Below are 14370 nucleotides of genomic sequence, written 5' to 3'. Positions count from 1 at the left end.
CTCGCTGTGGAGAGATTACACAAGTGGCTGTATATGCGTAACTGGTCTAAAAAAATACACATAGAAGTTGGTATCTACATCAAAATGGTATTGTAATAAATAATTCCAAGAAAATACTCTACTTATCATATCTGATCATATTAAATTAAATTAAATTACATGCTTTTGACTTAGTCATATAGTGGCCGCCATACATTTCTATATCGATTACTGGCTGCTTTGCGTGTTTTTATACCCTGAGAGGGTAGATTAAGTTTGCCAAGATGCTTGTTATACCCAGAAAGAATGATCGAACATTCTATAATGTATATATATTTTTTTTTATACAATGAGAATTACGATAACAGTCTGAAATTTCGAGATATCGAACAGCTATAGCTATACAGCCTTAAGACTGACCTTTCGAACAGTTTGTACGAAAAACTCTTTTATTTGTCAAGGTATCTTCACGAAATTTAGCAAAGATTATTATCCAAGTAATTGCTACTATCTCCGATATTGTTCAGATCAGACCACTATAGATTATAGTTGCCATTCAAACGGACCAGATTGATCTTTTAAAATTTTTTTAATGCTATAAAAAATTCAATTGCCAAAGGCACTTCAGCTTCGGTGCAGTCGCAGTTAACGTTCTTACTTTTTGTATTGTGCACTGGGTATAAAATTTCCTCACATTCAGGCGCCCACATCTATTTATATATTTCGACTTGTTTATCACATTTAGCGATATCTTCAAATTATATTACAATAACAAACCAAAAGGGTTCACTATCATTTCACTACCAGAACATGATTGATATTAATACACTTATTTCTATTTTGAGTAATTAGTATTAACGCGACTAAAAAGCGAAACGGTTGCTGGCTGTGGTAGCTTGCGAAATATTTTTGAAAACCTCTGATTTATTAAAAAAAAAAGTTAATCAAAAAGATGGAAAATCGTGTCACAATTGAAAACGTACAGCCAACAACAAATCCAATGTTTCTGAGATATCCGCCACAAAGTGTGCCACCAGCAGACACCCGGTTTCAAAGTTTTCGAAGAAATGCACCACAAATGTACTCGACGGGATCAGGTAAATATGGTATATCTATACCATATGTGCAATAAGTGAAAATTGGTTTTAGAATTTTTTTTTTCAAAAATAATGCTATATTAGTTTGGTTTCGACTTCGGGTGGATCATGTTGAAACTTGGTTATATTTCGATTTGTTTATAATTTTATCTTCAAATTATTTAAACCAAAAGGGTTCAATAACATGATTGATATTAATACACTCGAGTAAAATTAAATGTAAAAACTGCGAAGCAAACTTCCCAGCTGGCTGTTTTGCGAAATATTTTTCAAAATTGATTTATTAAAAAAAAATTTCAAAAAGTGGAGAATCGTTCACATGAACTTCACCAAATAACAAATCCAATTTTCTGATATTCACAATGAAGAAAACTCTCCTCAAATAAGTTGTTGAAGGTCAAAAGCCATGTGGAGAACTGATCAATGCGGATAAAGTGCTCAAAGTTAATTACTTTTATGAAGTGGTTAAAAGTACTAGCTATAATAAATTAATTTATTTTGTTTAAATAGTCGAGGTAGTATTTGACATCAATGAGAGTGTTCTGCATGGACTAAGGAAATGTTGGAAAAAGTGGAAATGTCTGGGCTATAAGGCAAAAGTTAATATCGACCTACCAATCATTTTAGATCACACCAAAAGTCTAATAATATAATCGACCTTAACGTCTATTACTCCCGAACTTATTTTCCATATATCTTTTGGCTTGAAGAATATTAAAAATGCGATTGCTTCATCAAAGACCTTTATTGGTAGTTGCAAAAGCAAAAGTATTATTACTTTTACGTAGATAAGGAATCAATTTAAACTTAAATGTTTCTAAATAATTACTTGTTATAAAAACTCGTGCTAATGAGAGTACAAATGGTTTTTATGTAGATCATTATAAATAGATTAGTTTTGTCACAGTCGCTCTTATCTCGTCCAAAACGGCTATACCAAGCATTCGTTTTCAAGCGATTAGTCGGAAATGGTCACTTCAATCGCTTCAAATGTAGTTTACGACTGAATCTCCAACAATGCCAAACTCATGTGTTTATTTTGGCAGTTGGCGTGAGAGCTATCTCTACAGAAAACATTATATAATGTGTGTTCAGATGAAAGAGTCTCATGCTCTACCGTGCCGTTAGGTTTGCTTTCTCCAGTGTGGATAAGGTAGCGAAGCAAATAGGCACCCACGGCACTGTTAATAATCATAACTTCGAAGTAAATAGTTTCGTCTATCTTGGAACCAGCATCAATACCAACAACAACGTCAGCCTCGAAACCCACGCAGAATATCTCTTGCCAACAAGTGCTACTTCGGACTAAGTAGGCAATTGAGAAGTAAAATCCTCTCTTTACAAACAAAAACAAAACTCCATAAGTCACTCATAATTCCCGTCCTGCATGATGTAGAGGCTTGGATGATGACAACAACAGCCAGCACAAGCGAATTAAGGACAGCGGCTACGCTGGCTAGGTCATGTCATCCGATTGGATGAAAACACTCTAGCTCTGAGAGTATTCGACGCAGTACCCGTCGGGGGAAGCAGAGGAAGAAGAAGAACTCCACTCCATTAGTGGAACCAGGTGAAGAAGGATCTGGCTTTGCTTGGAATCTCCAATTGGCGCCAACTTGCGAAAAAAAAACGACTGGCGCTGTTGTTAGCTCGGCTATAACCGCGTAAGCGGTTTCTACGCCAGTAAAGAAGAAGAAGTTCAGATGAAAATTAATGAGACTTACTTAGGAGGTCATCTTTTAATGTAGCATCAAAAGTATTGATAAAAAAAATTTGACTGAAATTAAACGTCTCCATCCGAGGGCGTTAAGGAAAACCTAAAATTTTCTAAAAAATATCTCCAATTTAATTGACCTAGCGAAGCTCTAGTTTATTTTACTAGTTAAAAAAAAAAAAAAACTTTTTTCTTAGCCAAATTAAGCTGTTTTTTCTTGAAATAGCATAGGATCTTCCATAAATTGGGCGTAGTAGATCCTTGTGACCATTTTGCTGTCTTCCAAGTAGGCGATGTAGATCGCACCTTAACCCTACCTTCCAATTGAACAGTTTTCGCTTTCTTGTGAGCAGGTTCGCCGAGTGAGATCCACAAACTATTTCGACTTTTCGCAGGGCTTTGGTGTGTACTGCCCAGTTAATCGATTTGTTTTCGATTTTTGAACACATGGTTTTATTTTCCACACTCTAAAACTCTTACGATCTTTTACATCTTTTCAGCGGCTCTTATTTTGGTTTCGGGTGGCATGAATATCGCCTGGAGTTGTGGCCTGCTTCATATACAGGACTTTCAAACAGATACACATATAATGATTTGCTGGCACATTGCGGCTATTATCGGTGCATTAGTATCTTCCTTCGTCCTTAAACGCATACAAAAGAGGCTTATTTACGTGAGTATGATTTGTTTTTCAAAAGCAAAGTGATTTAATAAGTACTTTAATTTTTTTCAGTTATTTTCTTCTGTATTGACGCTGATCGGTGGCATTCTCTTTTTGACAGTGTACGATTTATACGGCGGTATTGCCGCAGCTCGTTACTTAAATGGCTTTGCAGTCGGCCTGGTCTTCGTGCCCATGATGGTATTGATCGGTGAATCGGTGATTTCCGAAAAGCGTGGTGAATTTGCCGCACTGGTTGAGATGGGCAGTTTTGCTTTAGGTATCTTTCTACAAACACTCTTCACAGCTGCATACTATGATTTCACGCCAACTATTTACAACGAATTTGGATCCACACAGGTGCATGGTATCACTGTAATCGTTTGCGGTGCTCTTTCATTGCTGTTATCATACTTCTTCTTCATTGAATCACCCGTCTATCATTTATTGCGTAATAACGAGAATGAAGCCATCAATTGTTTGCGTCGTCTGCAGCACCCATCTGTTTACACACACGAAACACACCAGCAATTCGACGAGCTCAAGCGCTATATTGATGTTAACGAACGCATTGATAGTTTGGCCGTGCCAGCCTTGTTGAAGCTGTGCTTGCATCGCGCCTTGGTGTCACTAGCCTTCTCGCCACTCACAATTATAGCATTGGTTCTGGCCTCTTCAGTAAACGTTGGTCCAAGGGATACTTGGCCTTTGGTCATATTCGGTTTGCTCTTTTGGCTCGGCACTTTGGTTCCAGCTTGTATCATGGACACGGTAGGTCGCAAAAAAGTTTTGCTGATCGGTGCGCTGGTTTTCGGTGTCATGGCATTTGTCATTGGTGGCATTTTCTTTGATCTTATAAACCTTTACTCTTCGTCACAAATGGGTATAGTCATGTATATGCTTTTCATATCGGCATTCTTCGCGGGCTTTTTCAGTGCTTCATCTTCGGCTTATCTGACGGAAGCATTTCCATTGCACTTGAAACCCTTCTATATTGCTGCAGCTTTCGCTGTCCAAATGCTGGTGTTGCTCATAATCGGCGTGTGTACCTTTGATCGTGACAGTCTTGAGGCTTATTACATTACTTCCGGTGTCTTTTATGTGGCCTTCTTCGCTGCAGGCATCTTCTTTTTGCCCGAGACAAAGCAAATTAGTTTACGCAATGCTCAAAGTAAATTCACCACTTTAATGAACGGTTGGTAGTAAATTGAAATAGTAAATAAGTATATACTTAGATATTAAAATTTTGAATATATTATTCTATAAAAAAATTTTGTAAATGATATTTTTGTTAATAATAAATTTTATTGCGACAAACATAAGTTTAGATTCCATTCTCTTGTTGAAGAAAGAGTGACTGCAGGTGAATAACGGTAGTCACTAAATAAGGATTAGCCATATTCACTTAAAGTGGATTGAGTTTATCAAGTCTCACGCAGGGATTGACTAAGGGTCAAACAAACCACTAATTATTCTTCCAAAGGGTGCTTTAATACTTTACATACAGAACCACAGTAAACTGAATCGGATAGTCGAAAGTTCGTAATCGTTCGATGGAGAACGATGGACTTTGCTTCCAGCTCTGTGCCGTTGACGGACTATTTCGTTTCCAAAATATGTAACTAAAAATTAGATGGGGTAAAGATTTCAGTACACTGCTAGGTCAAGTATATCGAACGTAGAAATTTAATTTTCTCAAAATAGTTGTGTTTCTTTTGTTAGCTAGGTCCAACATATAGACTGCCCTCGTAAGCCGATGTCTTCTAATTCGCACCTAATTATATTATTGGGTTTATAACTATATCCGTGCGGTTTGCCAAGAGATGACGTTACTTGATTATTATTTCATTGTTCCGATATTCCGAACATTTTTTTCATTTAAATGTATTTGTCCAACTTTGTCCATAAAAAGTGTTTCTGCGGGGAGTCCATCTTCATTACTTTAATATGAGGAAACCTCAGCGGAATGTCATGGTGTCTTGGAGGATGCTTACGGTATTTGGCTGAGGGAACCTGCCAAAAGTAGTTTTCAAGATTCAAAAGTGGTGTTTTTGGACTAGAAACATTAGTCGATGTAGATTGTTGCTGAAACCAAAGAATTATTCACAAAATCTTAGATTCACATTTTGGTCTGTATTCGGTATGATCAGAAGCATGCATATTTCTTATAAGCTACTAAACAATTTCAGAATGCTTCCACTGAAATACGGTTCTCATCAGAACATTGTGTCAGATATTGGCTTGATTTATTCCCGGCCGCCAACCTGGTGCAGTCCATTAAAAATCCATAATAAGTAGCAGAAAAATGAGAAATTAATATAGAAATTATAGAAATATTATAGAAACTCACTTTGAATCCTACTGCTATTATTTTTCTGAAATAAACGTTCAAGTTTTGGTTATGGTTAATTTATACAAGAAGTTTGTAATAAAGTTCACAGAACACATATATTTACATACTAGCAAAATAATCAATGTCGAGGATAGGGAGGTGCTTCGTACACCCTCATTTTCTGTTTTGAGGTTTCAAGTCGAGTTGCTAGCCCTTAACAAAAGTGCAATCTGCAGGAATCCTAAGTATATTAACTGGGATCAATACAGGAAGATAGCAGTAGAGAATTAAATTAGACTCGAGAAATAAGACTCAATCTCTGAATTAGAGAAACGAATAGTCATGTTCACTAACATTTTCCATAAGGCGTATTATATCGCGTGTCCTCCAGACCATGTGAGGCCTTCTTTTGAACAAGATGCTCAGATCACTTAGAAATGGTGTTAGGCAACTACTGGCCAAGATGGCAAACAAAGAATACCGCTAGAGGGAATTGAAGGATGTACTTAATGAATATTAAAAAGAAACTCTCAAAGCCAAAAGTAGTCGTCAAAGGTAGCCTTGGAAGAGCTTCTCCTGGAAGTTAGGAATGCAACCGAGGTAGCTAGACCTTTTAAATTTTGATCCTAATACTCCTAGCCTACAACACAACAAATGTGGAGATTGGACTGGATGCTGTAAGGAATCACTGATAGGCCTGGTCAACAGACATTTTCCTACATTGCATACAGAAGGCGAGCAAAGGAGTCGCACTTCTCTCGAAAGGTTATAAACCAAACGCCTATATTAGAAACAGGCTGTTAAGGGCTAACATATACGAAGAGTAGATCAACGGAGACTGTTCTTCACTTGCTAACCCTAAAGAAAGAAAAAGCTCTGTAGCATAAGGAATATCTTCTGGGTGTCCATCTTGACACAAGTACTGCATTCGAAAATGTCGCAAATAACACATTCATTAAAAGTCTGAAATCAGCTCGGATGGAGAATGTCACCATAGCATGGATAAAAGCTGAGCTGCACTACTCAGATTGGTGCCAACAGGAACTGTCACCACTCCTACGGTAACTTATAGCTAACGAGCTTCTGAAAAAAATTTGAAACCAAAGTTCTGAAACTGATAACCTCTGCAGACGACATAGCTATACTAGTGATGCCGAAGTTCCTGGACATAATGAGTAACTTGATGGACAACGCTCTAAGGATAATACACCAATGGGTGATATCGGCGAATCTAGAGGTAAATGCCGATAAGACGAACATGGTACTCTATACAAGGAGGTAAAAAATCCCAACATGGAAACCTCCGAAGCTCAACGGGATTGAGTCAACAATTAAGGTTCCAGATCACATTAAAAGATCTATAAAGAAGGTTTCAAAAATGGCTAATGGATTGGGAGGCGGAATCTATTGCTCGGAGGTAGATCTCAAGCGACCCTTCAGATTTCCAGGCGAAAGTCTTTGCAGTCAGGAAAGCGGCTGAGATAGCTAACAACGCAGGAAACAATATAAAAGTGATGAATACATACTTCAGAGAATGTCCTTAGAAGCAGGTAGATGTAGCGGAAAGTTGCTGTATGTATACTGGTTCCAGGCCACAAAGGAATTCCGAGAAACGAAACAGTGGATGAGATTGCCAAGTACTGGAAATATAGCACTAAAAACGATATACAATACAATGAAATTTCCGAAAAGGCTGACAGGCCGATCAGGGTAAGATGGAATGCCAAGATCGCCAAGATTATGTGCAGAAGTAGTTTAGGAGAAAACTCGCATGTATTTTACACACACTGTCTCGAAAGCACTGTCGGAAGGCCATTTCGTGCTTAGTCACAACCTACTGGCATCACACGCGAGTCGGATAGGCAGCGTGAAGAGAGCCAGGCACCTCCTATGTCTCTGTCCAGTACTATCTAGAACTTGTCTTAAATATCTAGGAGCTTCGTAGTTCAAAGGACTAGATGAAGTTACAAACTTAATTATCAAATCGCTCCTAAAGTTCGAAAAAAGCGGTGACGGCCTGTATGACAACTACTTCACCTCAAATTAAAGACAATCTACATCTGGCATTACTAAAGACCAGTAGGTTACATATGGCGTCGATGAAATAATTTGTGAAATATGAGAATTCACTTTTATTAGTGGCAAATCATTTTCTGTGGGCGTGGTAATGTTTCGATATAAAAGAGGTTAAATTTCGGCATGACTAACATAATATGTTAAGTAAGCTCATATATTGACCATTTTTTACTACTGATTAACATGCCTATAAATCGGTCCAAACCACCACCTTTATTTAAATATATATATTTTTTTAATTCTTGACTTGTTAACTTTATAAATAAATGAACTGTTTAAAAATAATTCTAAAAACGCACCTAACGTCAGTTGGCGTCCAAACCAAGGCCTTCCTTATTTGCAGGTCTCCAAATTGGTTAACCATTGGTTATGACAACTGGCGCTAATAGCAAACATTGAATGGAATCCCCAGCAAGAGAATATTTTAATACAAAATTGATAATAAATGGCAAACGTGTGAGGTATCCCGCAGGCGCCTTCAATTATCTTTGACAGCTGGGTGCTCAGACGACCGCAGAATGTATTAGTGTTGGTATCTAAAGTAAAGATGCTCTTCGAAGTGAACTCATAGGCGACAAATGGCAGACACGCACTAACTATTTGTACACATACATGAGTAATGTTGTAAATGATTCACAAACTAAGCATGCGGTCTTCTCACATATCACATTTCGATTGTATGATACGAACTGGTGTTCTACAAGACACGTTGATAACCGGTTGCTAACCATTAATAAAATATAAAATATGTTTAATATAATTGACAGAAAAGTACTTGGCGCTATGAAAAAATAGAAACATATACTATACAAAAATATCTAATTAATCATTGCCATCATTACTGTGTACTGGCGTCACTTAAAATCACTTAAATATAAATTGCGCAAAATAATGATAACAAATGATAAAAAATATTATAATATAAAATGAAAATTCTAAAATTATAACAATTTAAATTGATTACCCATTCGCAAACAAGTTTCAGTTATGATATTCATTGACGGAGGGGAATTACTAGCATTTGAAACTTTAATACTTTTAATTAAGTAATCAATGACCTTTTGACCTTTCGTGGAATACAATTGAAGTAATGGTCTATTCGCTGCATCAACTTTATACCATATTCCGAACTAAAATTTAACCTCACCAAGACTGGCCTCACTGCCGTTGGAGATTTATAAAACAGCATAAAAAATAAAAAATTCACATTGTGAAAAATTTATTAAAAGAAAGCATTGTAATGTCGTATTTTGTTACAAAAGTCGTATTTTGTTAAGTATTTTCCGTTTAATGGAAATATTGGACACATTTATTAATTTGGAAAGTCGGTGGTTAAGTTAATTTAGATGCCTTGCGCTTAATATATTTGTTTTCTTTGTAGTGTCTAAATCAGTTGTTATAATGTAATAAACACTGACAAGTCGATGACGCTAAATCAGAGTCACACAGGGAGATTTTGAGTAGATCATTAACAAGTGTCATTTTTGTATGGAGAAATCTTGCAAAATCTTTTGTGATAAAATTTCCTCAACAACCTAAATCTTGTGATTAAGTGTCCGTCATAACATTTATTCTGCATGACGTCTTATATATTTTTCGATAAATTTTTTTGAAGACAGTTATAGCACACCACCTAGTAGGCAAGTTCTGAACCCACTTGTCTGCAGACGCCGTTGACTTAACTTCGAATTCCAAATTCTTTACGAACGGGTGATCCAAGTAGAAGTTCTTTTTTCAATTGCCGTTTTTAGACAGAACGTTTGCAAATCGTTTAACTTTATTACAAAAATTAGTTCGCGCGCTTAACTAATGGCCTAAGGGTACTACTCGCAAGACCTATCTTGAGACTCCGCATTCATTTCTAGATAGTATTCGAGCGAAAAGACCACGCTGTGAAGAAAATATATCAGCCGTAGCTGAGGGTGTACACGAGACCGAAGAGAGTCGATTCGGCGCCGTTCGCAGCAGCTCGAACTGACGCATGGAACGACTTGGAGCATTTTACATGGATTTCTTAAATTGAAAGCGTACAAAATACTGCTTGTACAAGAACTGAAGCCGCTCGACCTTTTCAAGCGACATTGCTTAGTTTTATGGGGTCTTGAAAAGTTCCGAGAAAATACGACGTTTTCGAGCAAAATTTTGTTCAGGCCCATTTTTGCCCAACGGGTTTATTAACAAGCAGAATTGTCGCATTTGGGACCAGTCTGAAGAGATTCAAGAACTGCCATTTCGTCCAGAAACAAGAAAAAATGTTAACTTTGGCTGCACCGAAGCTAATATACCCTTCATAGGTGCATTTCTTTTAGTAACTATGCGTCCAGTTTGTATGGAAGCTATATGCTATAGTAATCCGATCTGAACAATTTTTCGGATATTATGTTATTATGCAGTAATGCATGTCAAATTTCGTGAAGATACCACGTCAAATGCGAAAGTTTTCCATACAAGAACTTGATTCCGATCGTTCGGTTTGTATGGCAGCTATATGCTATAGTGAGCCGATCTGAATAATTTCTTTCGATATTACGTTATTTCTATGAACAATAACTCATACCAAATTTCGTGAAGATACATCGTCAAATAACGAAGTTTCCTATGCAAGCATTTGATTCCGATCATTCAGTTTGTGTGGCAGCTATATGCTATAGTTAACCTATTTGAACAATTTTTTCGGAAATTACATTGTTATCTTAGAAAATAACCTGTGCCAACTTTTGTGAAAATGCATTGTGAAATGTGAAAGTTTTCCATACAAGAACTTGATTCCGATCATTCAGTTTGTATGACAGCCATATGCTAAAGTGGTCCGATATCGACAGTTCCGACAAACGAGCAGCTTCTTGAAGAGAAAATGAGAGACTAGTTAGTATATATACAGACAGACGGACGGACCCACCTCAACATACTGAACATTTATATATATACTTTATAGGGTCTGCGACACTTCTTACTTAATATACCCTGTTCAGGGTATAACAACAACGTTTGGTGTGGTTTTGGCTGGTGGAAGTTGAAATGCTCGAACAAGTCATCGAAAATTTGATTTATTGGATTCCCCATTAAATGTGAAGTATCTGTGTTTTTTCTTTAAAAAATAAGGAATCTCGAAATCACCCTATATGGTAAACGGAAGCGCTAATATTTGCTTTAATTTTGTTGCGAGGTACTTCGATTTAATATTGATTGTATTATACTCATAATTAGCTTTATAAAGGTAAACATAATTTAAGTTTTCATAGATCTTTTTTAGCCCATTATTTCATGAAGTGTAATATTCGAAGTATACAAGGGTCCTCACCCTTAAATGTTGTTTCCATTTGCAGCCCTTCAGCAACTAGACCTTAAACAGACTTTCATGCCGGTTTTGCTTCTGCATTAGATCTTCAGGTCTATGTTATTTCCAGTCCAGAATGAGGCCATGACTACAAATGTTATTATTTTCCTATTAAAAAAAATATATCCTAATTCAACTGCTGTGCAGTAGACTCATAGTTGCGCTTATTTTCCGGAGTAAGAAAAGTAAGTAAGTTACATCCATTTCGCTGAGAGCTTTCCCATGTCCAATTCTTCATTTACGACAGGACTGATGTGGTCTTTTAAGATGTACACTCAGTTCTTGTGTTCCATCGGTACAAGGTCTGTCGCAAAAGAAACAGGACTGTTAAAAAAAACAACAAAAAATTAATATTTTTCAAAAGTTATATTTTTTATTCAAAGTAGTTTCCTTGTGCTTCGATACAGTGTTTAACCTGGTCAATTAGCATTTCAAATGAGTGTTTAAGGTCATTTTTCGGAATGCTCTTGAGAATTTCGATCGTCGCCTTTTGGATAGCTGAAATGTCCTGAAACCAGTGTCCTTTCATGGGTAAATGAAATTTTCCAAATAGGTAAAAATCACAGGGTGCCAGATCAGGTGAGTGATTAATGGTTAATATGGAGTTTTTTGTCAAAAAATCAGTGACAAGCGTCGACCGATGACACGGCGCATTATCGTGCAACAGGCGCCAGGACCCTGCCTCACGGTATTGTGGTCGAGCACGACAAATGCGTGACAAAAGACGCTTCATAACACCAAGGTAAAACACAGCATTAATCGTTTGGCCAGGTGGGACGAACTCTTGGTGTACAATACGCTCGGAATCGTAAAAACAAATCAGCATTGTCTTTATTTTTGACTTCTGAAGACGACCGACTTCTGATCGTCACAGAGGTCCTCACGACCTTCTTGGAATCGCTTAAACCACTCATGCACATTACTACGGGATAGGCACTGATCACCATAAACTTTTTTCATCATTTGAAATGTTTCAGTAAACATTTTCCCAAGTTTAAAACAAAATTTAATATTTGCTCTTTGTTCAAAATGCATTTTACGACCGATGACTAAACGCTGCTGTCACTTTTTGATCGATAACATCGACTGTAGTTATCCAATTGTCTTAAAATATTTACGAAATGTCAACAAAGATCAAGCTTTTTACTTCATATACCCACCAATAGATGGCACCACCAGAAACAGTTATATTTAAAAAGTTCTGTTTCTTTTGCGACAGACCTTGTATGTCTTCTGGGTACTTGGCCGTGGTGTATTAAAATCGGAACTTGTGACAGCCTAGAAGAATGTGATGCTCGATTGTTAATATCTTGCAATAGTGTAAGTAGGTGTTATATACGTAATATACTCGCTTATGGAGTCACGTATACCAAAGATAGCTCTTACTTTTTTTAAATATTTCACTTTACAAATTAATTGTGGTTGTTTTTTTATTTCCTATGTGGGTTTCCCTAGTTTCGATGTTTTTATCTCGATAAAAATATGCTTAGGCACAATATGTAGATATATATGTACATATGTAATATAATATGTTGCTATTTATATAGCAATCATCTGCACACCTTGGGTTACCCAACCAAACCCAGCAGGAATGACTGTGACATTCCTAGCGGAATAACAAGAACACTTTCGAAGTTGTGAACCACCCGAAATGTCTTACCTGGATTGCTTGAGATGACTGATTTAATACATTATTTTCGTGTCGAAAAATTCAAATCAATTGTTGTCATTGCGTACGTTTATTGTCTGCTACACTCGCCGCCCACCCCCTCTCTGGCCACATTTATTATCGTTTAAGCGTGAATGACACTTCCGCTTTGATGTGAGGCCACAAATGTTGTTGTTGGTGTTTGTTGGTGGGCACCCTGTGGAGCCTGTTTGAGTCCTTATGCCGTCAGTGGCACTAATGATTTATTTGTGTGGGCGCTTTGCTACATAACAGCTTTTAGCGACGTCAGCAAGAACAGCAACAATAACAATAGTAAAGGCAACAATGAAACCAATAATATAAATTACAACCAATGTGCATTTTCCTCTTCACTGATTTGATTTGTCTTCTTTCCATATCTCTGTTCGGTGTGGCTTGTGAGCGTTTTCTTTTTCGCACTGTTTCGTTTTTTGCATTTCCCTCGCCAGTCAGCATGTAAATACACGAGTATTTTGATTTGGCAATAAATTTCGAATAGACGCAGACGCACGGGCCTCGCGCCTAAATATTTATTGATTGTTTTCGACTTGTTTTTCCTTCGTTTTTCGCACTCATTTCTTATGGAAGGCAAACCGATGGCTGATTTGTAATAAATGGGCGCATTAAAGCGCCCAAGTTGCAGGATACTTAAAGTTAATAGGCAATTTGGGAAGCACTGATTTGCATGGGTGGTAAGTACTTATCTGAATATAGATTTATGCAAGTTGTAGACGAACGCTTAAGCAGATGTTAAATAAATTTTATTATCGATAGAATGTTTTAATTTATGTGCTAAATAGATCTGAGCCGTTAGGGTAACTCTTTTTTAAAAATAAAAATAATTTTAGTAAGAAACTTTTAAGGATGGATGAATTGGTGAGTGGATAATTCAAAATATGGGTGCTGTCTTTTCGACTACTAAGTGTAATTCAGAGCGTCACAAAAACAGTTGAGAGAGAACTTTCCATCTTTGGCAAGCGTTTATTATCATTTAAAAGAACATCACATTACTGAGGCTCTGACTGACGATCTGGTACTTAGACTCAAAATTTGCCATATAACGGAGAGCAAATTCTTTGTGGGATTAGTGGGAAAACAGTCCGTCGCCCAGTCTTGGCATTCACACACTCCACATCAAAGCGAATTCGCGGCCACGCCCCGATGGAAGTGAAGGGCGGTGTGACCAAAGATGTTTTCTAAGAGCACACCTATTGGCGACTTTAACGCCAAGGTGGGCAAATAAGGTTTCTTGAGCACAACCAAATGGGTTGAGGCTGATCGATTTCGCCGGGGACCGAAATATGGTTATCTGTAATATTAGATTCCAGCAAAGAAAAATTTATCAAATATTACGATCGACCATAACACGAGCGGGGAAGTATATATGTATACCGAAAGTTGAAGAGAGAAGCGAGACGCATATGCAGTTAAAAAAGAAAGAGGCCGAAATGCGTAAGTATGAAGAGCTTGAGAAGCTGGCCGACAAT

General features: G+C 37.2%; 2 protein-coding genes across 5 annotated transcripts in view; one reads left to right on the top strand and one right to left on the bottom strand.

Moving 5' to 3' along the window:
• The window catches only part of LOC126751284 (uncharacterized), a 175268-nt gene that overhangs the window by 37854 nt on the left and 123044 nt on the right, over nucleotides 1-14370 (bottom strand). The gene's annotated exons all lie outside the window — the stretch shown is intronic.
• On the top strand, nucleotides 844-4759 carry LOC126751273 (uncharacterized). Its single transcript, XM_050461401.1, has 3 exons — nucleotides 844-1076; nucleotides 3291-3463; nucleotides 3524-4759. Exons 1-3 carry the CDS (start codon nucleotides 932-934, stop codon nucleotides 4652-4654), a joined length of 1449 nt encoding a protein of 482 aa, XP_050317358.1. The 5' UTR covers nucleotides 844-931; the 3' UTR covers nucleotides 4655-4759.

Source organism: Bactrocera neohumeralis, chromosome 2 (genome assembly GCF_024586455.1).
Source record: "Bactrocera neohumeralis isolate Rockhampton chromosome 2, APGP_CSIRO_Bneo_wtdbg2-racon-allhic-juicebox.fasta_v2, whole genome shotgun sequence".
Classification (NCBI taxonomy): Eukaryota; Metazoa; Arthropoda; class Insecta; order Diptera; family Tephritidae; genus Bactrocera; species Bactrocera neohumeralis.
The sequence above is the reverse complement of the archived record's forward strand: the minus strand, read 5'-3'. Positions and strand labels throughout refer to the sequence as shown.